General features: G+C 41.2%; 1 protein-coding gene and 1 long non-coding RNA gene across 2 annotated transcripts; one reads left to right on the top strand and one right to left on the bottom strand.

The window, feature by feature from the left end:
* The first annotated feature begins 112 nt into the window (after positions 1-112).
* LOC113649916 lies at positions 113-27,602 on the top strand. The gene is made up of 3 exons (XM_047801545.1): positions 113-698; positions 26,795-27,112; positions 27,241-27,602. Exons 1-3 carry the CDS (start codon positions 659-661, stop codon positions 27,600-27,602), a joined length of 720 nt encoding a protein of 239 aa, XP_047657501.1. The 5' UTR covers positions 113-658.
* LOC125138971 lies at positions 9,734-10,927 on the bottom strand. Its single transcript, XR_007138058.1, has 2 exons — positions 10,310-10,927; positions 9,734-10,024 (listed from the first exon to the last, which is right to left on the bottom strand). It is a non-coding gene; the product is annotated as an uncharacterized LOC125138971 (long non-coding RNA).
* Positions 27,603-27,640: the final 38 nt, after the last annotated feature.

Below are 27,640 nucleotides of genomic sequence, written 5' to 3'. Positions count from 1 at the left end.
CCTGAGCTTTGTTTTCCTCTGATTACCTGGAATCAGATCAACTGGTGTTTGACCCTTTGGTTCACAGTATGTTACAATCTACACAAACCACTGTTAACATGATACGATAAGATATACTTTTATTCGTGCCACAATGGGAAAATTTCTGTTACAGCAGCAAAGAGAAAGAAATGCAAATATATAAAAGAATAAAGACATAATATAATAAACAGTATAAACACAACACAATGTTTAAATACAAAGAAGAAAAAAGAGACCATGAGTAAGTAGTTACACTAACAGACATACTGCTCACAGGTAATATTGCACGGTTTTAAAATTTCTGTTAATGCATGTGATGTTTAAATACTTTGTTATAGTTATAATTGCAGGTAAACAGTAATAACGGTGTTTAATTATGGTGACTGGTTCACCCAGGGTTTTTTAAGCATTAGAATTTCAGTGCAGTTAATATTGTTGATGTGCTGCATCTTTTCTCATCATCATTATTTGAAGACTACATACAGTCTGTTTTTTACTGAGATCTCATTACAGCCACTGGACCAATCAAATCAGACCACAGCTTCAAATCATCCAATCAGGGGTTGACTCTAAACTTGGTTTTCTACTGAACTGTCTGAGTTCCTAACATCACTATCACTTTGTTTGTACAAGAACGATGATCACACTCTTTGTTGCTCTTTGCCTCTTAACATCAGGTGAGTTACATTTTTATATTTTTATAGAAATGAATTTTATAAAAAAAAAACTATAAAAATTCATGACATTTGACTTTATTACTAAAAACCATTAAACAATTTTTTTTTTTCCAGTGAAACCTTCTAACATCAAGGAGATTCAAGTTAAAAATGTAAAGATTGGAGAAGATGTTACTATAAAATGCGGCGTGTCCAGTGACAAAGATAACATTGTTTGGTTCAAACAGAGTTTTGGAAAGGTTCCTCAGTTGTTAGGGAGAACAGTGGGGAAAGATTTCAGACCTAATGATAAACGCTTCAGTGTTAGTGATGTAAAATTGTTTAATCTCGACATTAAAAATGTGAAAGAAGAGGATACAGGAACATACTTCTGTGTAGAAATGCTGAACACTTCACCAGACTTTACATCTGGAACCCTTTTGGTTGTTGAAGGTAAACAGTTTTACTCTGATAACCTGCTAACTATAACTAATAACTAGCTCCAGATCAAGCCTTTATGTAGAATTCTCTGTAATTTCACACCACTCGTTATTTATAGTAATGTTTTTACTAAATTAAAGATGAGGAGATGAAACGATCTCCTCCAGCTGTAAAGGTGTTGGAGAACGGAGAGTCGCTCACACTCCAGTGTTCAGTACAAGCCATTACTTCAAGCTGTGAAGAACCGAGCGTGTACTGGTTCAGACACGGCTCAGGAGAATCTGATCCAGGAATCATTTACACTCATGGAAACGCCAGTGATGAGTGTAAGAAGAGCTCTGAGGCTGGTTCTCCTCCACAGAGCTGTGTCTACACTCTCCCCAAGAGGAACCTCACAACCTCTGGTAAAGAAACGCTCTACTGTGCTGTGGCTGAGTGTGGACAAATCCTCTTCAGGAATGGAATTAAAGCTGCAGAGAAAAGTAAGACCTCTTCTTCATAAACAAATTTAACTTTAACCTGTTCATGCACACGAACGATCGGACGAAATTGTATACAAAACAAAAAGTGATACAGCTCCCACATACTTTAACACACAGGGTGGACCCTGGTCACATTGGAAATAAGTGATTCTCTAGTTTCAGATACAAGTGTCAGATTGATTCTAGGCCTTACTGACACAAAGTTACAGAGGCTAGAATGGAAAATTTTGATTTTCGCCTGAGGTTTTTAATTTATCTTATTTCTCTGGAACATGTTAGGTAACATTTAACACCTGAGGTTCATAGCCACATGTCTTGGCTTTCACCAAAAAAAAAATCAAGTCAAAAGACCCAAAAATGGCTTCAATAAAACTATTTTTCTACGGAAATGTCCATCCGGTCATGTGTTTCTTGTTTACTCGTTTACTGTATAACTTTGAATTAAAAGACTGCATGTGTAGTGGGTTTTCTTCTGCGTTGTGTATTTTTAGAATTAAAGAGATGTCACACCATGATGCAGTTGTCAAATGGTTTACTTTTGGCCTCTCGGGATCTCTCCTCTTTGTGTTACACACAACAGACAGCATCAGGCAGTAACAGGATTACGTCTGATCGAGAAGTGCCTCTCATCGCATTGAAATCCCGCGAAAGAGCGCATTAAAACAAAATATCAAACATACAATTGTAACATGAGAAATAAGAAAATCTAAGAATAGGCACGAACACTGAAATTATCTATTTACATACCTGTGTTACACACAACAGACAGCATCAGGCAGTAACAGGATTACGTCTGATCGAGAAGTGCCTGTCAATCATTACAGGTATATTTATATACGTGTAAATCTCTTGGATCATTAAGAATAAATACAACGTTATACAACAAAGTTTCAGCAGCCCATTGCACGTGTCATGGCAGCCATTACGTGAATTCGCACTTTACATTAAACATATTTTTACAATGTGCATAACTCAGATTAATAATGTCTTAACAAAAAAAAGTACTAAACAATCACATTTTGTACAGAACGTACATAAACAGTAAATAATTAACTACTTTTGAACACTTTCTTGGGGAGCTGATAAAACATACCTCTCATCGCATTGAAATCCCGCGAAAGAGAGCGCACACCGGAAATTACGTCAGCTCCACCCTCACGCTTGCACATGACCATTATACAATTCTTAATAAAAATTTTTTAAAAAGGTGAACAGTTTCAAAAAGGAGAGAAAACAAAACCAATAAAGAAATAATGTTTGTAGAAAAAGAAATAAAAATAATATTTTTCTAGTGGTCACGTGACCATTCATCACCGTGCCATCTCTTCTAACACGAACTTCAAAATAAAAGCCTTGTGTTAGTACAATTAATTAATAATAATTTAAATAATCTAGTGTAACAACATTACCCTCGCCACATTCACCCCCACTGTTTTACACTAGATTATTGGACAACCAACCCAGCATCTCTTCATATCAGTGTAGTCATTTAAACAAACCACCTTAGGTTGTACAGCTATGAAGCTCTCTCATTAAAGAGTCACATAGACCGAGGGTAGCTAATCCCCAATCTAACATTTGAAAAACCATGCCATATACACAGTTTCAATAATGACGTACACCAATAATCACACTGCACGCTTATTTTCTCAAGCAAACTCGTGAGTTGTGGACCATAGAAGGTTATTTTTCCCATCCAATTAATGCAGGCCCATTCCATCAAATACCCTCTGAAACAACAAAAGAAATACCTAAACAAAATTAAACTTCCAGAGCAGGACGAACTCTTTGAGATGACATTGTTTGTATCAGTCTACACACAGGTTTAATCAATCTACCAAATCTTGTTCTTGGACCCTGCTGTTCACCAGATACAATTGCATTGTGACCAGAATGTGTGGCATCTTGAGATGAACTCATAGGCATCTCACTCACAACAGCAGAAACATCATAGACATTATCAACAGCAGGCGTGACAGTTTGGGATACAGAGTCTACATTCTGTACGTCTGACATAAACGATGTCTCATCATTCGAAGCCATGTACACAGACAATGAAGTACTGGATATACTGTCAGAGATGTCTTGACACTCTGCCCCTTCAACATGTTCAGTTTGTCGCTCCACTTCAAGACCATAAGTCCCATGTTCACTACTGTGAATTACATCACTCAGTTCAACTTTCTCCCTCCCTACAACTGCACCCAAGTCAGCAATCCACTGAGAAGTTCTGTCTGCAGTGTCACTTTTCTGGAGGTCAGTACTTGATGAATTACAAATTGAACTCAAGTTACATTCTGAATTCACTGAATCCCCCCAAGCAGGCAATGGTAAAAAATTTACAGGCATTAGCAGGTTCCGATGTACAGTTCTGACACGACCATTAACAGGGTGGCGAATCTTGTACGTGTTCAAAGAACAGTTCTTGCTCACAACAATGTACACCGTGCTCTCCCAACGATCTGCTAATTTTCTTTTTCCTTTTTCACCTTTGTTTCCAGCAGGACTCTATCACCCAACTCTAATGAATGACCCTTGCATTTACGATTATAATGTTCAGCCTGTTTGTTTTGCTGCTGACGTGCATGTTGTTGCGCAAGTGACATTGCCTCCCTTAAATCCTTCCCTAGAGACTGGACATATTTACTTACATCAACAGTCCCCACATCCAAGATTACGCTCTCAAACAAAACATCTACTGGCAATCTCGGGGTACGACCAAACATCAAAAAGAATGGTGGGTAGCCAGTAGTCTCATGCCTGGTACAATTGTAAGAAAAGGTCAGTGTGTTCAACATCTGAGGCCAATTAGCTTTAGTCCTCGGAGGCAGGGACCTTATCATGTCACCAAGAGTACGATTGAACCTTTCAGTTTGGCCATTACCCATAGGGTGGTACGGTGTGGTGTGAGATTTGGAAACACCTGACAAAGTCAACAATTCTGCAATCAGCGAGCTTTCAAAGTTCGCACCCTGGTCAGAATGGATTCGGGCTGGGAAGCCGTATATACAAAAGAAGTTGTTCCACAGAACACGGGCAACAGACTTCGCAGTTTGATTTGGGCAAACATACGCACATGCAAGCTTTGTGAAATGGTCGGTTATTACCAACACATCAACTGACTTGTTATGGACATTCTCGGCCGTCCAGAAATCAATACAAACCAACTCTAGTGGTGCTGTTGTCATTATGGATACGAGTGGTGCTCTAGCCTGCGGCTCAGGAGTTTTACTTAACACACATCTCTTGCATTGCGACACATACAGTTTCACATCTTTCTCCATAGAATTCCAGTAGAATCTCTGCCTCGCAAGCCAAAGAGTGCGGTGCTGGCCCTGATGACCAGTATCATCATGCACCCCTTTTAGGACCAAATCCCTTAAAGCTGCTGGCACAACAAACTGGTAAGACTTAGTCTTGGTTACAGGATTCTTAGACACACGGTAAAGTATACCTAACCTGAATGTAAATTTGCCCCACTGTCTGAGTATTCGTACGGTTTCTTTCAACTCGTTAGTCTTTTCTCTCCTAGAGGGACGTCTAGCTCGCTCCACAAAGAACCTCACCCTACTAATCACTGGATCATGACATTGCTTTTCGAGCAGCTCATCATGGGTAAGCTTGTTGAGTGGGCACTGTGCTACGTCCTCCAATCCCCTCAAATGCTGAACATATGCGACTGCTCTAGCCGCCGCGCCTTCCTCCCAGTGACGATGAGTACGGAACACAGCTGACATCTCCTCACAGGACACTCTCCCTGGAGCAAAACTCTGCACCAGGTTAGCCATTTCACGACACTTCTGTGACCCAGACAAGTCCACAAAAACCTCCCCCTCTGTGCGTTCGCAAGACGAATGAAACATACCCTGCACCTGCTCAACCCCAAGAGTCTCCGCTTCATGCCTCAAGACGTCATACGGTGTTCTGGTCAGTCTGTGCAAAATCCTGGAAGCAGCAAAAGGCTCCCTACTCAACGCATCGGCTACAACGTTTTTCGATCCAGGTATGTATGTTATGTAAAATTCATAAGGGGCCAGTTTCGCAACCCATCTCTGTTCGCCGGCATCAAGCCTCGGTTTGGTCAAGATATACTTGAGCGGGTTGTTATCCGTCCAAACCGTAAACCCGTGCCCGCGAAGCCAATGACTGAATTTATCGCAAATGGCCCATTTCATAGCCAAAAATTCGAGCCTATGAGCCGGGTACTTAGACTGAGCGTGATTGAGTGACTTTGATGCAAAGATGATTGGCCTTGCAACCGCATGACCCTCCTGAACCTGGGATAGAACAGCCCCAAGTCCACTCGTCGAAGCATCTACTGACAGTAAAAATGGTTGTGAAAAGTCTGGGTGAGCAAGTAGGACCTGACCTACCAGTACAGTCTTGAGATTCTCGAACGCGACTCTGCATTCCTCAGTCCAGTCATTAGGAGTGAGTTTCCGGACCACTCCCAACCTTTTTATCGCACCCCTCCCCTTTCTAGGTTTCTTCTGACCGGTCATTAACTGAAAGAGAGGCTTCGCAATCATGGAACAATTTTCAATGAAATGTTGATAGTATACGACCATGCCCAGAAATGACCTGATTTTGCCCACAGATGGGGTAACACCATCAACTTCCATCAAGTCTTTCTCGGACACATTCACAATAGCCTCAACCTTCATAGGATCACTAGCTACTCCGTCCTGTGAAATAATGTGACCCAAGAATTTGACTGATCTACGCAAAAACCTACACTTGGAGGGTGAAAGTTTCAAGTTGTGATCTCTGAGACGCTGAAACACCAACTCCAATCTCTGTAAACTCTCTTCCTCTGTCTTACCAAAAACTAAGAGGTCATCCAGGTAACAGAGCAAACTCGTGAAATTTTGATCACCGAAAATAGTCAACATCATTCTCATGAACGTAGCAGGACTGTTGCAAAGCCCTTGCGGCAACCGGTTGTACTCATGCAAACCAAGGGGAGAACTGAAAGCTGTAAATTTCTTATCCTCCTCATGTAAAGGAATGTTGTAGTACCCTGATGTTAAATCCATGGTACAAAATAAGTTATTCCCCCCCAACGCCGCTAGAACATCTGCTTGGTGAGGGAGAGGATGCGCATCCTTCACCGTACGAGCGTTAAGCCACCGAAAGTCAGTGCACAACCGTAAATCACCGTTCTTCTTCCAAACTAACACCGGAGGTGACGCAAACTCGCTGGTCGATTTCCTGATTATCTCCATCTGTTCCATCTCATCGAGCGTCTCTCTCAACTTTTGATATTGAGCCGGGGAAACTCTGCGATACGGTAACTGGAAGGGTTTGTCATCGGTCAACCGAATGCGGTGACAAAACCCCTTCGCTTCACCGCAATCCAACGAATGCCTAGAGAAAACACACTCATATTTCTTTATCAGATCAATGAGCTTGCTTCTTTAAAAGGGCGACACCTCACAGTCATTTAAGTTTAAGTCATTTAGGCCCAGTTCATCCAAACTAATGTCATTGAAGTGATTAGCACCAGACACTGAGCTCTTTGCTGACAAACTACCACATGCACTACCGCTGTTCATGGCTACGTTCTGGAAAACTCGTTGTCCTTGCACATTATCAAAATCTTCCAAAGCAATGCATGGGTAGACATCACCCAATTTCGCATTTTTGCGCAGCACAATTTCTGAGTTCGTCGGGTTTATCATTTTCACCGGGAGCCAACCGTCGCCCCATAAGGGAGAGATTACTCTACCGATAAGCACATTACGGTGGACACAGCGAGAAGTACTAGGTTCAATTACAACCGTGCTGCCCACTGAGAGTTTTAGCCCTGGTGGTAGTCGACCCCAGACAAGGTGTTCGCTCATCGGCTGCAAAACCACGGCAGACTTAGACTTTAAAGTACCAACTTTGTCCGGGATAGTACTACCCCTCCATCTCTTGATGCACGAAAGCTTACGCAGAAACTGACAGTCTTCGCTCTGATTTGATTGGTCTGGTTTATCTAGAACTCTCCAAAATCCCTCATTTGATTTCATCTCTCTGATCAGGGGTTTCAGTACATTAGTGCCAATGATAAGCTGGTCTACTTGTCCACTCACAATAAGGACTGGTACACTAAAACTGAATCCGTACACCTCAAGTTTCAGATCACACATACCTGCAGGACTAGTCTGCTTCCCACCGCACCCAACCAGGACAATGTCTGACGGAGGAAACAACTCCTGATCCAGGACTCCGGCTTCTCTTAGTTGAGGCACCACACTAGCACTCAAGGTAGTCGCCATAGAGCCACTGTCCAGCATTCCCTTAAGACAAACCTTGTCCTGTACCAAAACACTGGTGTAGAACAGACTGTCACTCTGCATTGACTGAATAGTATTTTGAAAAATCACAGTTTTATCTTTGCCTACACTCTCACAATAAAATGAATAAACCGATTCAACATCAGCGTTTAAGGAGGAACTATCATCATGCCCCACATTGCCCTCCCCCCAATGGAGGCTCTCTAGTTTCCCTGAGACGCGACATTATCTTGCCTGCCAGTGTTTTCCTTGGGCATGATTTTCTCACAGTTAAAGCTCATATGTCCAGAAGAAAAACATTTAAAACAGAGATTATACATCCTGCAATGAGTAGTAGTACTATGGTCTTTGCTATTACAAACTTTACATTCACGGCTCAGTTTGTTAGAATTCTTAGGCCAACCACCACGAACAGTTTGAGCATTGCACACAATAGTCTTTTCTAACATGGTCAGAACTTTGTCTAAAGTGTTATCGGTTGACGGTGTGGCTGTTACTGACCTATGAGGAGGCAGAGAAGTCGGATCATCAATGGGCTCCAGAGCCCTGGCTGTTTGTTGACACACGACAATCTTTGTCGCTTTCTGTTCCCTAAGCATCTCATCCAATCTCTCCTGGACCTCAGAAGCTGTCCATGACTGTGTAGGTTTGCTTTTGAACACAATAGACAGGTCCTTATCAGGGCAATGTCGAATAAACATGACAGCCAGTTCTCTGCACCGATTCTCCAAGGTTCTGCCCTCCTCCCTAAGGCTTCGCTCAGCCACCTCAGCAGCTTTGTTCAACCTTAACCAATAATCCAATGGGCTCTCATTTGAATACGGTTTTACAGAGTAGAAATCGGCTAAAGGCATTCCTGAGCTACAGGAATCGCTAAAATGGTGTCTCAATACTGTGAACACAGCATCTACGGTGGGAGTTACCGTTCTGTTGCTCAGCCAGACCTTGATAATGTCCCTGGCCCTCCCCATTAGTCTGTTCATTACTTCATCAACCTTTTCAGATTCTACCATTTCCTTTTTGTTTAAGTACACTTGCATCAGTTCTTCCCACTCCAACATGGAACACTTATCTGTACCATCTCCACGATAATAAGGAGGTGCAGTTATCTCTGACTTTAATACTAAGTTTAACTTGGAAGCATCAATAATGGTTGCATTCGACATCTTAGGGTCAGAAACACTAGTGTTTCCTCCAAAACAACCACTAGACGGCATACTTAAATGCCTAGTCTGCAACAAACTGTCCCTGATAGCTTCACCAATTTCAGATCCAATGCGTCTAATGAGGTTATTCATGTCCTTCGAGAGCCCTGAATCATGTTTGATACACTCTGGGTTGCCAGGTTTTGTTATTGGACTACAGCTTATGTCATGTCGTGCATTCAATGATCTCAGCATTTCACCCCTCCCAGTGCTTGTGTACTGAGGACTCATAAACTGAAAACCTCTGTCAGGTGTAGTTAGTAGCGCACCCCTACCCCTACCAGCTAACATGCTGTGTTCAAATGTGAAACTTTCATCAGTCATAACTACTTTCCTCAATTTTCACTAACAAACAAAAAAAAAATTTGTCCTTAAATCAAAAGTCCTTAAAGACAAATGTCCGTACTCAGAAATAAAAACAACAATTGTCCTTCCAAAGATAAACAAGCCCAAACCAGTCACAGATGAGCCGTTCCAGTCACGCAATTCAACGATGATGTCACCGCAATCCGAGGAAAGACGGTCACACTTTCAGCACCCCAGGCGGTCAGCATCCAGCAAACCAAACGACAGGTCACGGCACCATTTTGTAATGGGTTTTCTTCTGCGTTGTGTATTTTTAGAATTAAAGAGATGTCACACCATGATGCAGTTGTCAAATGGTTTACTTTTGGCCTCTCGGGATCTCTCCTCTGTGTTACACACAACAGACAGCATCAGGCAGTAACAGGATTACGTCTGATCGAGAAGTGCCTCTCATCGCATTGAAATCCCGCGAAAGAGAGCATTAAAACAAAATATCAAACATACAATTGTAACATGAGAAATAAGAAAATCTAAGAATAGGCACGAACACTGAAATTATCTATTTACATACCTGTGTTACACACAACAGACAGCATCAGGCAGTAACAGGATTACGTCTGATCGAGAAGTGCCTGTCAATCATTACAGGTATATTTATATACGTGTAAATCTCTTGGATCATTAAGAATAAATACAACGTTATACAACAAAGTTTCAGCAGCCCATTGCACGTGTCATGGCAGCCATTACGTGAATTCGCACTTTACATTAAACATATTTTTACAATGTGCATAACTCAGATTAATAATGTCTTAACAAAAAAAAGTACTAAACAATCACATTTTGTACAGAACGTACATAAACAGTAAATAATTAACTACTTTTGAACACTTTCTTGGGGAGCTGATAAAACATACCTCTCATCGCATTGAAATCCCGCGAAAGAGAGCGCACACCGGAAATTACGTCAGCTCCACCCTCACGCTTGCACATGACCATTATACAATTCTTAATAAAAATTTTTAAAAAGGTGAACAGTTTCAAAAAGGAGAGAAAACAAAACCAATAAAGAAATAATGTTTGTAGAAAAAGAAATAAAAATAATATTTTTCTAGTGGTCACGTGACCATTCATCACCGTGCCATCTCTTCTAACACGAACTTCAAAATAAAAGCCTTGTGTTAGTACAATTAATTAATAATAATTTAAATAATCTAGTGTAACAACATTACCCTCGCCACACATGCTCAGTTTAAATGGCCAAAAACAAGCACAGCTTCTCTCTCTACTATTCTGTTGTGTAAAGAGGCTGTAACCTGACACCCTGAGCTGTGAGAGTGAGAAAAGGTCGAGGATTGCGCAATAAACCCATCCTGCACGATTTTCGCGCGGAAGCCAGCATTAGAGAGGCGGGTCGTGGCATACCGTTGGAATCGTCTCCTTATTGGCTAAAGAGCTGTATAGGTCCCGGCCAATTTCATTGCTATTGGAAGGAGTAATTGTCAGTCAAGGGAGGGTTCCCAAAAATGATGTCTGACCTCATTGGCTTCTCAGCCGTCTATCTCTGCAATACAAGCACCGATTGGCTCACGTGAGGGCTTGTTTGATTCGTTACGCCCTGGGCTATAAATAGAATTTAGAATTTTTGAATACCCCAATGAGAAGTTAGAGCCGAAACAAAGATGGTGGCGCACCACTGTTTCCAATTTTTCGGAATATTTGCGGCGCGACGAAAGCGTTTTGGATTAAAAGGCTTACAGATTTCAGTTCCTTGGACCTGTGTGGATTTTTGTGGATTATTTGTTTTGGAATATATTACCCCAGTGAAGAAAGGGAAGCATCTAAAGGTAAGGGAAAACTGGTCTAGCACCACCTAGGTCAGTTTTCTCCAAAAAAAAATGTTTCTAAGAGTAAGACGGCTATGAATCATATTATGCTTTGTGCGTAGGCTTGAAAAATATTGAGAGTATAAACTTTACTAGAAACATAAGTTTTTTTCGTGTTTTTAGAGAATTTAATGCTTAAAAGTTACAATGAAATTATGCAGCTTCAGCCCCTAGCGGTAGTGTTCCACAGGTGGAACGGTGTTCAATAACAAACTTTAATTATCCTCAAAAATAAGTGTCTTAAAACATCTGTATTTTTCCAAACAGGTTGTTGGTTATTATCTTTACAATCATTTTTTGTTGTAAAAAGAAATAAAAAAAAATTGTTAGTTTCACTTTTTCTGTAATTTCACATGCATTATTACATATTGTCTTTCTTGTTTTCTTGTGATCTCGACATAAAAATCAGTTTTTCGTAATTGTATAGCGAGAAAAATCACAATAATAAAGTTACAGACATCACAGCCTACTTCTTAATTGTCAGACACTTATGTGGAAGTTGTCAATCACTGACAGACAGAGAGCTGTTTCAGTTTGAGTCCCTGATCAGAGCAAACACATTGATCCATGATGCTGCATTACTGAGCTTTTGCTAACTCTAGAAAGTTTTTTTGCAAAAATCACGAGAAAATTAATTCACGATCACGATAAAACAAGAAAGAAAAAAGGAAGCCTAGTGGTGGGCCTGAGAAAGCAGCAGATAATCATGGTCTGTGATTTCATTGACATTTTGCTTGTAGTTTTGTATTTTAGCTTTAATATATTTTTCAAAGAAAAAAGTCTCAGATGCTTCACTGTCATGTAGAGCTGCAATGAATGTACTGAATAAATACTAACTCAACAGTACTGAAAAATAAATTGTTATTCAACACATGATTTAAATGCCTTTCTTTCTTTCTATTTATTAATTTCTTTATTTTATATTTCTTTATTTTATACATTCTTAATGTAGAATCATGAATACATGTCAGGACATTTGTTTGTATTTTATTTTATGAACATTTCTTAATGCCCTGATAAAGAAAGAATCAACTTTTTACTTTATACCACTTTATACCACTTTAAACCACAGAGCTGTTTCCACTAACACTGACACATTCTCTGGTGTGATGGAAACCAGAGCACAAACAGCTCAAACCAAACAGAAGCGTGAGGCCATTAAGGTTTTAACCACATTAAAGGTGATGAAGCTGCCGGACTCGTAGACTGCAGCAGCACTCTGTCTAAAGGTTTTGCGAGCATAAGTCAAGATGTGTTTTACAGTTTAATTCTTTAGTGATCACATAGTGTGAGAGCTTTCATTAATTATTACCCTTTATTTATTAGACCAGTTAAGGAGGACAAGTCCTCATAGACATTTATGCACACACTAGCAGAGACACAGGTTGTACATCATCTTCATCAAGGAGATTCATCTCTTGTGTGAATTCCTTCTGAACTGTGGATCAGTTGCAGTTTCACCACTTTTTGCTCACTTTTATGCAAAATTGCAGCCATTATTTTCATGTTTCTTCTTCTAAATTGATGAACAGCACATTTTAGAAGGATGGCATGTCAAATGCATCAAAACCTGCAAAAGACAAGTCAAGAGGTTTTTAGCCATGGAAACTGCTCCAGTGCAGAGACAAAGGACTGAGTGTCCTTTGCGGGTTCCATGGTTGGCCACCAAAAGTGTGACCTCAGCAGGCCCAGAGTGCTACTGGAGGTGGGGGGTCAGGTGAACCAGGAAGCCTAGTGGTGGGCCTGAGAAAGCAGCAGATAATCATTGACAAACAAATGACCAGGTGGATCATTAGGTTTGATCGAGGTAGATGCACTGAGGCAGGGATCAGGAGAGCTCAAACTCCCACATGAAGGCCTCCATGCCTGAAGGAGGGTAGATGGCATCAGAACCCAAGAACTACACGATCCCAAGAAATATCATCAACAACAGTCATAGCATCAAGAGGTTGAAAGAACAGGGCATTCATTATGGATGGTACAGTAATACTTTTGGCAAAAAGTAGCTACTGAAGGTTTAGACATTTCATGTCAGTACTGCAGTCATTATGGGATTCTACTTATTATAAAACATAGAACAGTACATGCAATTCTTAATGTTGGATGTATTGTGTGTGTGAGAGCTTAGAGGACTTTTCGGAATTCCCTATTCAAGTCTAGGGGATGTTCGATCGTCGACTACGGGAAAACCGAAAATTCCGTGGGAATTCCGAAATAAAAACTTCGTCCGGAGTAAGGTCCTAAAGGACCTGACCAAGTTCGGTGTAAATCGATCAAAAGCTTGCCGAGTTATATGCTGTAAATGTAAGTGTGTGTGTGTGTGTGTGTGTGTGTGTGTGTGTGTGTGTGTGTGTGTCAGAAACCATGTCCAACTTTAGAAAGAATACTGATGAGGTAGAACACAACAAGACAACAGTTCTGTAACACTGACATATTAAGTGGCAAAAAAATGGTCAAAGGTCAAAATGAAGGCTTTTTTAAATGAATTTGCAGTTATTATTAAAACCGAGTCAACAGTCAGCAATAAAAACAACAAATATCAGTCAGAGGAAAAGAAAAAGAAAGAACAAAAGAGAACAAATGAAAAAACACTTTCCTAATGGAACTTTATGGTATCTGAGTAAAGCTCCATCACCAAAGTCAGACCCAGACATGTCCTAGTCCACGCAATCTAAACTGTCCTGTAGCGTAGAATCTAAACTGTACCACCAGCATTGTTTGGTTCTGAGGGCGGGTTTAAGTTTGCACGAGCAGGAGGGAAGCGTGATCTGATTTGAAGACAGGGCGGGGGGTGGGATTTGTAGGCGTCCCAGATGAAGTCCACTATGAACATCGCTGACTCTCTAGTGGTCGAGTTTAATAGCTGTTACTGAGAAACTACATGCTGCTAGATCAGCCAAGCTGTCATCTGTCCTCATCCTACTCGACCTGTCAGCAGCGTTTAACACAAGACTTCAGACTTGGAATTCATCGAGCAGCATGGCAATGATCTGAGTCTGGACCTGGTTTTGTACTGAACACACAAGTTCATTAGATCACTTGGTGTGAACAGGAACGATGATCAGACTCTTTGTCGCTCTTTGTGCTCTTTTTTCTCTCTTCACAGCTGGTGAGTAACTTTCTGAAACTTTAATGTAAAACTATAATATTTTATATTTAACTCATTTACTGACATTAAATATTAAACATTTTTACAGTGAAAACTTCTGACATCAAGGAGATTGACGTGATAACAGTAAAGCGTGGAGAAGATGTAACTATGAAGTGTAGCATTAGCAGTGACACAAAGAGAGAGAATGTAGTTTGGTACAGACAGATTTCAGGAAAATTACCTCAGTGTTTTGCAAAACCATACAAGAGCGATTTGGGCTACAGATTTAGTGAAGGATTTAATGATGCTCGTTTCAGTTTTAGTGTAAATGACAATAAATTTGATCTCAGTATTAAAAAAACAAGTGAAGATGATGAAGGAGAATATTTCTGTGGAGAAATAGAAGGAAGTGTAGTGAAGTTCACATATGGAACACGTCTGCAATTTTCAGGTAAACAGTTTTACTCTGATAACCTGCTAATTCCAGATCAACACTTTAACCAGAATTATGTCTACATATGTATTAAATGTTGAATATTTCACTTTATTTATATTTAGTATCATTTCTGTTTATTTTCTCCTTTTCTGATGTATATGTAAAGATAGAGACGACACACCGTCCAACACTTGAAACACCCATGTGCAATGAAATGAGTAAGAACTTTAAGAACTACATTTATTTAATGTCTGAATTTGATAATTTTTTTTTATTTTTGCAGATTTATTAGTTATTCTTTGTTTGACAGCAATTTACCAACACAAAACAACACAAGTCAATGTGCAATAAAACAATTTAATACAAAAAAAAAACAAACTTAACATAAACTTCTGACCAATCAGAATCCAGAACTGAATGATTCCTAACAATAATTGTGTTTCTCCCTGTAGGTGAGAGCTGTACTGCTAACATGCGTCTGTTCTTCTGGCTCTCCATTTCAAGAATCGGAGTTCTCAGTGTTACAGTTATTATAATTACAATATGGTACAAGGTTTTAAAGTCAAGGACTTAAACTTGATAATTATCTTGTTTAATAATAATATATAATATAATGAATATAATAATATATAATTAATAGTAATTGTCTTTTAACTGTTGTCTGTGTCGCTCTAACTGTATTTTCCAGTACATGACATTTATTATTTTTTTTAAATTTTACTCCAGTGTGTATGTGTGTGTGTTAGATTGAGTGTGTGTGTGTGTGTGTGCATGTGTGTGTGTGTGTGCTTACGTGTGTGTGCGTACGTGTGTGTGTGTGTGTGTGTGTGTGTGTGTGTGTGTGTGTGTGTGTGTGTGAGAGAGAGTGAATGTTCATTTATATTGATCTAGAAAAGTCGATTAAAAACAAATGTCTGAACTGATATTGTTCAGGGTTTGCTTTGATTCTGCTGAAACTGAAGTGTTTCATGAACAATGCAATAAAATTAGACTTTAATAAGATCTTCAGAGTCATCATCATTTTTTCTTTTTTATTTACTTAACATGATTGCAGGAAGATGTCAAGTCCAAAGAAAATCATTCAAATTGTTGCAGCATGAAAAAGTATTGAACCCCTTAAACACATTTCTGTTCAAAACCAGCAAAATTGAATCTTTCACTTCCCACATCCAATACATTTATTTAATATTAACACATAGATTTCACATCTTTCTGTTATAGGCAGAAAAAAAACGTTCTTTTTGCCATTTTGTTTCAGTAGTTTAAATACCTCTTCACACAAACACACACACACACACACACACACACACACACTTCTCCCTTCAACATCTTTCTGTCCTTCTTAATCTGCAACAGAGAACAGTGATTATAGCCATTTCTAAATACATTACACACCACTGTTTCTCCTGACAATGTTTTTTCATCAGTGTTGCCTAAAGTTAACACCAAGAATTACACCTTCCTTCTGTATAAATACTCCTTTAATCCAGCTCAGATGTAGCAGCAGCAGTGAACTCAAAAAGATTCTACAGAGCTCTCTGAGGGTTGTACAGGAGTAACCAGGAGGAGGTAAGGTCCAGGGGAGCTGTAACATGGCTGGCATTACATCTAAAGTTGGGACACGTGGAGACAGAATTTCACAGTGCTGTAATGTGTATGTGGCAAATAAAGGCCTCTTCTTACTATCTGCCACCATGTGGTGATCATCTGTTATCTCAGTTAAATATCATATTCTTAAACTGCAGGGTTTCTGTCATCTGAATCATGTAAAAAGTAACTGAAAGGAGTCGATTAGTTGTTAATCTTCACTAAGTAGCAGGAGATTTGTTCGTTCCTCGTTTTAACAGGAGGTTTGCTCATTCTCTGCTATGCCAGAAGATCATGAATATGTTAGAGGTAAATTTGACTTTGTCCTGCTGTTTGTGCTGCACAAGCTCCTCTAACTCTGTCGTCTGTGTGTCTTAATTGTCTTTGTGTCGCATGGAAGTGACCAGTCTAATCCAATATCTAATAATTGAATGTATAACCATTGTTATGATATTTTTGTTCCAATTTTTTCCCTGGATATTGCTCGTAGTTTGTTCTGACATTCATAAAGCATTTAGTTGGGTCTGTTACCATATTGGTGTCAGTGGTCATCATTATCCCTAGAGAAATATACTGCAGTAGAGGTCAATAATTTGTCTTTTAGTGTTGTTGTTATCATATTCAAGTTCAAGTTCAAGTTTTTCTTTATTGTCAACTCTTCCACATGTACAGTACAAACATAGAGAATTGAAAATGTATTTCTCTCAGTCCCAAGGGGCAAAATATTAACAATGGAATTTAAATAAAGCATAGAGTATGCAGATAAAGTGAAAAATGAGCAGACCAATGCTGCACAAAGTGACTGGTGCAGGTTTCCGTATGTTAGTCGGAGGGGGGGGTGGAAGGACCTGGGGATGTGGGATCTGGAGGGGTGTATTGGGTTCATAGATCTGTGGTGCCTGGGGCAGAAAAGAGAAGTGGAGGCAAGTTTGAGAGCGAGTTCAGCTTCCTGACATGAATGAAGCTGTCCTTCAATCTGTTGGTCCTGGCCCGGAGACTCCGCAGTCTCCTCCCTGATGGCAGCAGACTGAAGAAGCTGTGTAATGGGCGGGATCACCTGCAATGCAGAGGGCTTTGCGGGTGAGACGGGTCTCGTAAATGTCCTGGAGGGAGGGGAGAGAGACACCAATAATCTTCTCAGCTGCTCTCACTATATGCGCTGTAGCGTCTTCTGGCAGGATGCGTTGCAAGCACCGTACCACACAGTGATGCAGCTCGATAGTATGTTCTCGATGGTGCCTCTGTAGAAGGTGTGCATGATGGGTGGCGTGGCTCTGGCTCTTCCCAGTTTGCGGAGGAAGTAGAGTCGCTGCTGTGATTTCTTTGCCAGTGCTGCAGTGTTTTCAGTCCAGGAGAGGTCCTCTGTGATGTGCACACCCAAGAACTTGGTGCTACTTACACTCTCTCTACAGTGGCACCATTGATAGTCAGAGGAGCATGCTGAGTGTGTGCTCTCCTGAAGTCGATAACAATCTCCTTTGTCTTTTCCACATTCAGAGAGAGATTGTTGTCAGTGCACCACCCGGCCAGGCGTCTCACCTCATGCCTGTGGTTTGTCTCATCTTTGTACCTAATGAGACCCACTGCAGTCGTGTCATCTGCAAACTTGATAAAGAGGTTGGAGTTGTGTGATGGTGTGCAGTCATGGGTCAGCAGGGTGAAGAGAAGGGGGCTCAGCACACATTCTTGGGGGGGCCCCAGTGTTCAGTGTGATGGTGCTGGATGTGTTGAGGGATGATAGTGTTGAATGCTGAACTAAAGTCTATGAACTGCATTCTAAAGTACGAGTCCTTTTTGTCCACATGAGTGAGTCCTGAATGGAGGGCAGTTGAGATGGCATCATCAGTTGACGCAATGCGAATTGTGTCAACCAGGGGCGGTTCTAGCCCTTTTTTAGGGTGGCTTCAGCCCCCTGTCTGTAAACTCAGCCACCCTAAAACTATAAGGATAATTTTTACTTTCATAAATAAACAATAAAAATTATGTTAAAATGCAGGACATGTCGTCGATGGAAAGAAAATTATTTATCAGTTTGATCCAAGAGCGATTTATTTTTTACTTTGCTTTTACACGCGTGTGTTGTAGTCTTTCAAAAGTGCGTCTTCAGCTGTCTGCTTTATTTGAACGGAGAAGCACAGGTACGCGCAGCGTGCACGCGCAGTCAGAGCTGGAGGCGTTTATCTATAACGTTAATCGGCGGAAAGACGCAAAGACGGCAACCAAAAGCAATGAAATTATTCTCACTGGGGGCTAAAACCCCCTAAAGATGAAATCCTAGAACTGCCCCTGGTGTCAACCCAAAAAACACGAAGTGCTTAATTTAATTAACATTAATTTTGTCATTTGTAAAACATCACAATAATTTTGAGTTGTTTTCAAGGACAGAGCTGGAATCTCCCTACAGTTTGGGATATGGCCTTGGTGATACACTTGGTATATATTGTATTTTCCAAAAGTGTTTTCTGATCTCATCCCTACTGAACACCTTTGGGATGAATGTGAACGCTGACTCCACCCTACCTCACCTACATCAGTACATCACACACACACACACACACACACACACACACACACACACACACACACACACACACACACATATATATATAACATGACGTCCAGTTACCAGCATGACACTAAACAGGTAGTAGTAACGGTGACTTTTTACGTAAGTACATGTCAGAGCCCATACTTCTTTACTTTAACTTGAGTAAAAGAGTGTAGTCGCTACTTCTACTTTTACTGGAGTCTTTTAAAAAATGAGTATCTGTACTTCTACTTGAGTAAAGGATGTGTGTACTTTTGCCACCTCTGCTTCATGATGATAGAAGTAAGTGCAACAGGACGGTAATCATTGAAGTATGATGGAGATGGCTTTTTCGGGACTGGAATGATGGTGGCAGCTTTGAAGCATGTGGGGACAACAGCTTGACTGAGTGAGATGTTAAAAATGTCTGTGAATTCTACTGCACAGTCTCTCAGTATACGCCCAGTAATGTTGTCAGGACCCAGAGCTTTGTGTACATTGATCCTATTGAAGGATCTCCTCACACTATCCGGGGTCAGCATCATCACCTGGTCACCGGGAGGAGAAGGAGTCTTCTGAGCAGTGGTGCTGTTTTGCTTCTCAAAGCGAGCAAAGAAGGCGTTCAGCTCATTCAGCAGAGAGATGTTACTGTCACAGGTCCGTGGTGGAGATTTGTAGTCCGTAATGGTCTGTATCCCCTGCCACGGGCTCCGAGTGTCTCTGCTGTCACTGATTTGATAGGCTATCCTCCTGGAGTACTGCCTTTTAGCCTCTCTAATGCCACGGGATAGGAGCCCTGGCTGTCCTCAGGCCCACCTCATCTCCAGCTCTGAAGGCGGCGTTCCGCATCTTCAGGAGTCTATTGGTGCTCAGTGCTCATCAATATCAATAGAGAATTATACTGCAGTAGAGGTCAATGATTTGTCTTTTAGTGTTGTTACCATGTGTGATTCACTGTATTTTATCTGCCATATCTAATGACATTTATGTGGGTGCCTGACTCAACTTGATAAAGTAGGTCTTGGTTCTTAGTTCTATCCTCTGATCTCCAGCATTCACAGACTTAAAGGGCGACTGTTGTTTGAGGTTGGGGCTGTGGGACGGCCCAGTGAGCTGTGAGACTGTCTTTGGTGATCCTTAAGAGCATGCACAGGTTCCGTTTAGAAGTAAGCAGGCATTGATATATTATGAGTATATATTGGCATGCTCTGTACACTCCGCTCCACAGACTGTATGATATCATTTGTTTGTGACCTACTTTTTTGTCCTTGTCTATGATTGTGGTGTACTTTGACTTCATCTGGACATTATTTCTGTTCTGTTAAAAATGAGCCAAACCCAGAAATTTCATAACAGGCTCCTCAACATCAGTAAATGCGTTAACCCCGAATACTACACCTTTATTCTGTACAAATACTCCCTGTAGGTCTCAGTAATGTTTGAAGAGCTTCACTATACAAACACAGTGTGTCTCTTTTCCCTGAATTCAGCTCAGAGGTAGCGACAGCAGGGCGAAAGCAGGGCGACTCAGAATTCTCCAAATAAACCTGACAAAATGTATCAGTGTTCTTAAATATGAACTGAAACATGAACTAATTATTTTTGTTCACTCAAATAGTTGACTTCATTCATACTTTGGGAAAAACCTGGAAGACAACATTTCTTGTCAAACGTTGTGTGTACAACATGAAATTACAATACAAACATGAACGATGGTAAATCATAATACTGAAAAGGCGTGCGTCGGCGAGCATGTTGCTGAGACCGTTTGCCAAGGTGGATCGTGAGAGGGACTGACGCATCCCTGCCGCAGCGGGGGCGAAGGCGTGTGTATAACTGCCAGCTAGTGTGGACGGAAGGGGCAGCGCACCCTATAGAGAACTCTGGAGCTGGGAGCTAATATGCATAGCGGAGGCATGAAATGAGAGCGAAGGCAATAGCAGGAGAGAGAGAGAGAGTGAAGGGAACACACATTAGGATGACAGACATGATCAGAGGAGGTCCATGGCGTTTTGAGCATTTAACATGTCCTTAGTTCCCGGACGGACGTACCGTTTGTATGCCGCACGAGGACCATCGTTCCAGACCTTTTAAGGTGGGAATCGTGGTGACTGAGGCTGCAGTCGTCACGGCTCTGATGTGGAAAGAGTGGGGTGTGTAGAGCTCCGGTGAGAGGCCGCAGGCTCGTATCCCTCCACTGGCTTCTGGTAGCTACACGCATCAGATTCAAAACACTGATGCTGGCCTACAAAGCCAAAAAATGGACCAGCTCCCTCTTACATCAAAGCCCTCATCACTCCTCGCACTGCACCCCGCACCCTCCGATCTACCAGTGACAATGAAAACTTTGGCAGGTTGAAATCAAGCCGTGCTTCAATTATATATATATATATATATATATATATATATATATATATATATATATATATATATATATATATATATATATATAAAACTTTGCCTCTTTTTAACAACAAAAAGCAAAAGTTTATATATTTTTTTTGTGTGGGTCTTAATAATGTAGCAAGGTTACAACTTCTACGGTGAAGGGAAGTTGTGGATTGGGATGAATGAGAACTGGAGTTTGGGTGAAGGCTTCTTTCAGCTCTTCGCATGCTTTCGTAGCTAAGGCAGACCAGCACAGGGATTTCGGTTTGCTTCGGAGGAGTGAGGTGAGGGGTGTGACTATGAAGCTGAAGTTGTGGATAAACCATCTGTAGAAGCATCTGTAGCAAATCCCAGGAAGCACTGAAGCTCCTTGATAGTGTTGGGAATTGGCCAATTCTGAACAGCTTTTACCTTCTCTTCATCTATAGAAATTCCAGACGATGATAACTCATAGCCTAGAAAGGCTATATGGGAGGTATGGAACTCACACTTTTTTGGCTTTGAGATACAAATCGTGTTACCGGAGCTTCCGAGGGACTGCAGTGACATGTTGGATATGTTCTGGTAAAGAATTGAAAAAGATGAGGATATCGTCGATATAGACAATCATGAACTGATTCAGGAATACCCAGAACACATGGTGCATAAAGTCCTGGAAGACAGATGGCACATTCACTAAGCCATACCCCATCACCAAATATTCGAAGGGGACTGACGGGGTTACGAATGCCGTCTTCCACTCATCTCCAGAGTGGATTCTTACCAGGTTGTACGCACCTTTTAGATCAAGCTTAGTGAAGATCTTGCAGTCACGTAGCAGGGACGAGGGGAAGGGGGTAGCGGAACTTGGTGGTGATACTGTTGAGTGACCGGTAGTCAATAAATGGTCGGAGGCCTCCTTCCTTCTTAGATACAAAGAAGAAGGTGGATGCAGCTGGAGAGGTAAATGGATGGATATAGCCTTCAGCGAGAGCTTCTCAAATGTACTCCTCCATGGCCTTTTGTTCTGGCATAGATAGTGGGTAGATCCTTCCCCTGGGCACTGGTTCACCTGGTAGAAGATTATTTGTGCAATCCCATGGCCTATGAGGTGGTAGCCGCGAAGCTCACTTGGGACAGAATATGTTGACATACTCCTGATATTCGACTGGAATCCTGGAGAGAATATTCTGGTGAGGTCTTTCAATAGAAGTAGTACATACTCAGACTATGGATATCAATGGACTACGTCGTAAAGGCAGCTGAGGGAAACAGGTCGACAACCAGTGAGAACTCCACCTCTTTACCTCACCGGTTTACCAAGAGAGCTTCGGGTGGTGCTGTATAAGCCATGGATGCACGAAGATGATATCCGAGGTGGAATTCTCCAGGACCAGAAGGGTGATATCCTCTACATGCAGCGTTCCCACTGTCAGCACCACGGGTCCTGCATTATGGTGTATGTTGGCTCTGTTTAATGGTTTTCCGGTGATGGAGTGGGCTTGGAGTGCCTTTGGAACTCTGATCTTGGGGATCTGAAGGGAGTTACATAGTTTCGAGGAGATGAAGTTACCGGCTGAACCGAGGAGAGTTGAAATAAAAATAGAGTGATGGAGAAAAAATATAACACTTGAGTTTGCAATGGTGAGTGAAGGGATGGCTCAGACTGGATAACACTCACCGGGTGTCATGGTGGGTGGATGGAGCATGAGGTAATAGTATGCTCTGAAGCTCCACAGTAAAGACACAATCTTAGATTAATTCTCCGCTGATGCTCTGACAGTGAGAGATGAGTAGAGTCCACCTGCATGTTTGTAAATTATGGAGGAGCGAACTCTGGTCGGCTGAAACGGGTGGTGAATTTTCCATCGTCAGACAACCTAATGGCCATGATCCGTGCAAATGGACAGTTGAATGAATCTCTCCACTCCCATCATAAAAGACGAGATGTATCCATAATGAAATTCAATCCATTGTGATTTGCTGTAAAAAATGCCACTTCATTACATCCACTCACAGCAGCTAGGGTGCGAAACTTCAAGGCATTGTCAGTCACATTCATCTTTCCTTGTTGTAAGTGATACAATTTGTCACGTGCCAAGGAATCAGCATCAGATATATGAAAAACTTCCTTGAAGTTCCCTTGGAAATGTGATTTGATGAAAGTTATTTTGGAGCGTTTGGTGGGGTATTGCTGCGGCTGCAACTCGGACATGAGTGATCATTGCAGGAAAAATCTGGTGCAATTCTCTGCCGAACCAGAGTAGGGTGCCGGGCTGGCCATGGGGGATGTGAATACGGTGGCAGAGGAGGACAGTTCCGTGACAGGTGCTGGATTGTAGCGATGAGCGAAGAAGATCCACTAGTTCACAAACGGGATCCGATGCTCGAACGTTTAGTTTGCTTCTGGAACTATGTCTGGCCTTCTGTAATGATACACAGACACTAAAGACCAAGGTAAACAAAACAGAGTGAGGTTTATTGAAGTCCATGAACATATCTATCAGGAAAGAAAGTACAAAGCATCAAAATGTTGCAACACACATAAACACACATGCAGGGGATATCACAGGAATCCGAGTAACTGAATCCTTAACTTGAGGAATTATATATAGGAGCGAATCCTGTCCAAAAGCGTGGACGAATTAAGGGTAGCCAATTGCTGTGAGACAAAAAGGAATCTGGAGCTTGAATGACTGCAGAGAAAATCACGTTAGTACAAACAAAACCAGACAATGAGTGAGTGACTGAGAGTGGCTTATATAGGGTGTGTGTTGATTGGTGAATGTGGAATAGGTGGTGCTGATTAGTACGCAGGTGCATGTGAAGGCTGGTGAATGAGGGAAGGGCCTGGTTACTCCATGACGTTGCTGTTTAAGCTGAAATTATATTTCAGACACTGAGCATTAAATCAGATTAAAACGTTTGTTAAACTCCTTTATTTTAAATGATTTTTAGAGTATTTTAATTCATTACCCCTCCAAAGAGTGGTTCAAATACCCCCTTATGAAGAAATCAAAATCAAGGTCCGTGACGTCGCCCGGTATGGCGCAACCGGGGCCCCACCCTGGAGCCAGGCCCGGGGGTTGGAGCTTGCATGCAAGCGCCTGGTGACCGGGTCTTGCCCGAAGGAGCGACGTGGGGCCGAACTCCCATGGGCCCACCACCTACAGGAGGAACCGTAAGGGGCCGGTGCATTGTGGATTGGGTGGCAGTGGAAGGCGGGGGCCTCAGCAACCCAATCCCTGGACACGGAATTGGAACAATGCGGGTTTCGTCCTGGTCGTGGAACACTGGACCATTTCTGTACCCTCGCCAGGTTGCTTGAGGGTTCTTGAGAGTTTGCCCAACCTGTCCACATGTGCTTTGTGGATCTGGAGAAGGCATTCGACTGTGTCCCTCGTGGTGACCTGTGGGGGGTGCTCTGGGAGTATGGGGTCTGGGGCCCTGTGCTAAGGGCTGTTTGATCCCTATATGCCCGGAGCAGGAGTTTGGTTCGCATAGCCGGCAGCAAGTCAGACTTGTTCCCAGTCCATGTTGGACGCTGCCCTTTGTCACCTGTCCTGTTCATTATTTATATGGACAGGATTTCTAGGTGCAGTCGGGGGCCGGAGGGAGTCTGGTTTGGGGACCACGGGATTTCGTCTCTTGTCAGATTAAAAACAATGCCGGTAGCACAATTTATTCAGTGTAGAAGTAATGAGGGTGAGGGAGTGAGTGAAAGGTGGTAGAGAGAGAGAGAGAGAGAGAGAGAGAGAGAGAGAGAGAGAGATATGCTTCAGCAGAATTTAGTCCAGGGAGCCTTAGGAAGATTGAGGTCACCATTAACATTACCATTACCATTCATTTAAAGCAAAAAGTCTACTGAACCTCTCGATTCCTCACTGGTACATGGGAAACGGTCTGGACATGAATAAAATGTTCATCTTTATTCAAAATTCATTATTACATTTTAAAACTATATAACTAATTAACAAATCTTCCAGGTCAGTTCAGGGTTGACTTGTCCCAATGAAAAAATAATAAACTATAGTTGTAATTTTAACAACTAAACACTTCCTCAGATTTGAAACAGTTTAAGCAGGTGTGATGTTTCCATTAACTTTAACATGTATTGTCTAGTGTGAGATGTTCTTAAACCAAACCCCAGCATGAGGACGGCGTGTGGTTTATACCTCATCAAAGGTGTTAAAATGCAGCAGCAGTTTGTGTGCAGGTTTTGCATGAATAAGAATGTAACCCTTATCTTTTTTAAATGGTTAACATAAAGTTATCTCCAGTGTCCCAAGAATATAATAGAAATTTCAGGCTATAATAGTGAGAAGGATTTATTTAGTGACCAAACCATGAGACGCTAGATTACCCACTCACACCATACTTTGACATCTTCCTCTTGAAACAGTGAAAGGTGAAAGTGTAGAAATGTCTAAAATGTCTTTGAATGATGTAGATTGGATCATAGACATGGTGTGTGAAGTTTGAGGGAAAGAACTCAAGCGTCCATGGAGCTTTGACCACAGGATGATCTGATGAGACTAGTGTATAAGTGCAGTAATGTTCATGCTTTTTTACTAATCTTCTCATCTGCAGCCTGCTTCTGTTGGCTAGCCCTTGTGGTGAATTGGGAAACAGACATGTGTGTAAGCCTCCCCTTCCCAGTATATAACATCTTCACCAAGATGCTACCAACCCTCTCTTATTCCACACATGGTAACTGGGTGCACTGGCATACAGCATGGAACCAGGAGGAAACATGACACCAATGAAATTCAATCATATTCTAATAGTAAATACATAACAGTTTTTAAAGGTAAATTAAAAAAAAAAAAGATTCCTTCAGTTGTCCCAAGCCTTCCTCCCATCTCCTCATTCCTACCCGAGCCTTGGGAAACATAACAATCCTGCACTCAACACAGTAAACAAACTCAATCCTGACCATTTTGAATATTTTACACTTATTAGTCTTTGTGATCGTTTTTCCATGAATTCTTCTGTAGCAGGTGGAATGGGAATTACACACATGTTCACACCTCTAGTGGAGATCTCATCACTCTTTTTGTATTGTTCACATTTTTTTGTATTCATTGATTTAAAGTCAGTTAGGAAAAAAAATATATTTATTAATACATTTGTCAGTTTAGTAAAATATTTGCTTGTATGAGATCGTGTTATATCCGGGTATAAACTCCACCATCAGTTCTCATTACAGCCACTGGACCAATCAAATCAGACCACAGCTTAAAATCATCCAATCAGGGGCTGACTCTAAACTCAGTTTTCTACTGAACTGTCTGAGTTCCTAACATCACTATCACTTTGATTGAACAAGAACGATAATCACACTCTTTGTTGCTCTTTGCCTCTTAACATCAGGTGAGTTACATTTTTATATTTTTATATTAAAGAATTTTATAAAATTATATTAAAAAAAACATTGACACATTTGACTTCATTACTAAAAACCATTAAACAATGTGTTGTTTTTTTTTGTTTTTGTTTTTTTCTCAGTGAAACCTTCTAACATCAAGGAGATTCAAGTTAAAAAAATAAAGAGTGGAGAAGATGTTACTATAAAATGTGGCGTGTTTAATGACAAAACTAAACTTGATTGGTTCAAACAGAGTTTTGGAAAGGTTCCTCAGTTGTTAGGGAGAACAGTGGGGAAAGATTTCAGACCTAATGATAAACGCTTCAGTGTTAGTGATGATAAATTGTTTAATCTCGACATTAAAAATGTGACAGAAGAGGATACAGGAACATACTTCTGTGTAGAAATGCTGAACACTTCACCAGACTTTACATCTGGAACCCTTTTGGTTGTTGAAGGTAAACAGTTTTACTCTGATAACCTGCTAACTATAACTAATAACTAGCTCCAGATCAAGACTTTATGTAGAATTCTCTGTAATTTCACACCACTCATTATTTATAGTAATATTTTTACTAAATTAAAGATGAGGAGACAAAACAAATTCCTCCAGCTGTAAAGGTGTTGGAGAACGGAGAGTCGCTCACACTCCAGTGTTCAGTACAAGCCATTACTTCAAGCTGTGAAGAACCGAGCGTGTACTGGTTCAGACACGGCTCAGGAGAATCTGATACAGGAATCATTTGCACTCATGGAAACGCCAGTGATGAGTGTAAGAAGAGCTCTGAGGCTGGTTCTCCTCCACAGAGCTGTGTCTACACTCTCCCCAAGAGGAAGCTCACAACCTCTGGTAAAGAAACGCTCTACTGTGCTGTGGCTGAGTGTGGACAAATCCTCTTCGGGAATGGAATTATACCTCCAGAGAAAAGTAAGACCTCTTCTTCATAAACAAATTTAACTTTAAACTTTCATTATCTTCAAAAATA

Source organism: Tachysurus fulvidraco, chromosome 16 (assembly GCF_022655615.1).
Source record: "Tachysurus fulvidraco isolate hzauxx_2018 chromosome 16, HZAU_PFXX_2.0, whole genome shotgun sequence".
NCBI lineage: Eukaryota > Metazoa > Chordata > Actinopteri > Siluriformes > Bagridae > Tachysurus > Tachysurus fulvidraco.
This window is presented reverse-complemented; position numbering and strand designations above follow the sequence as displayed.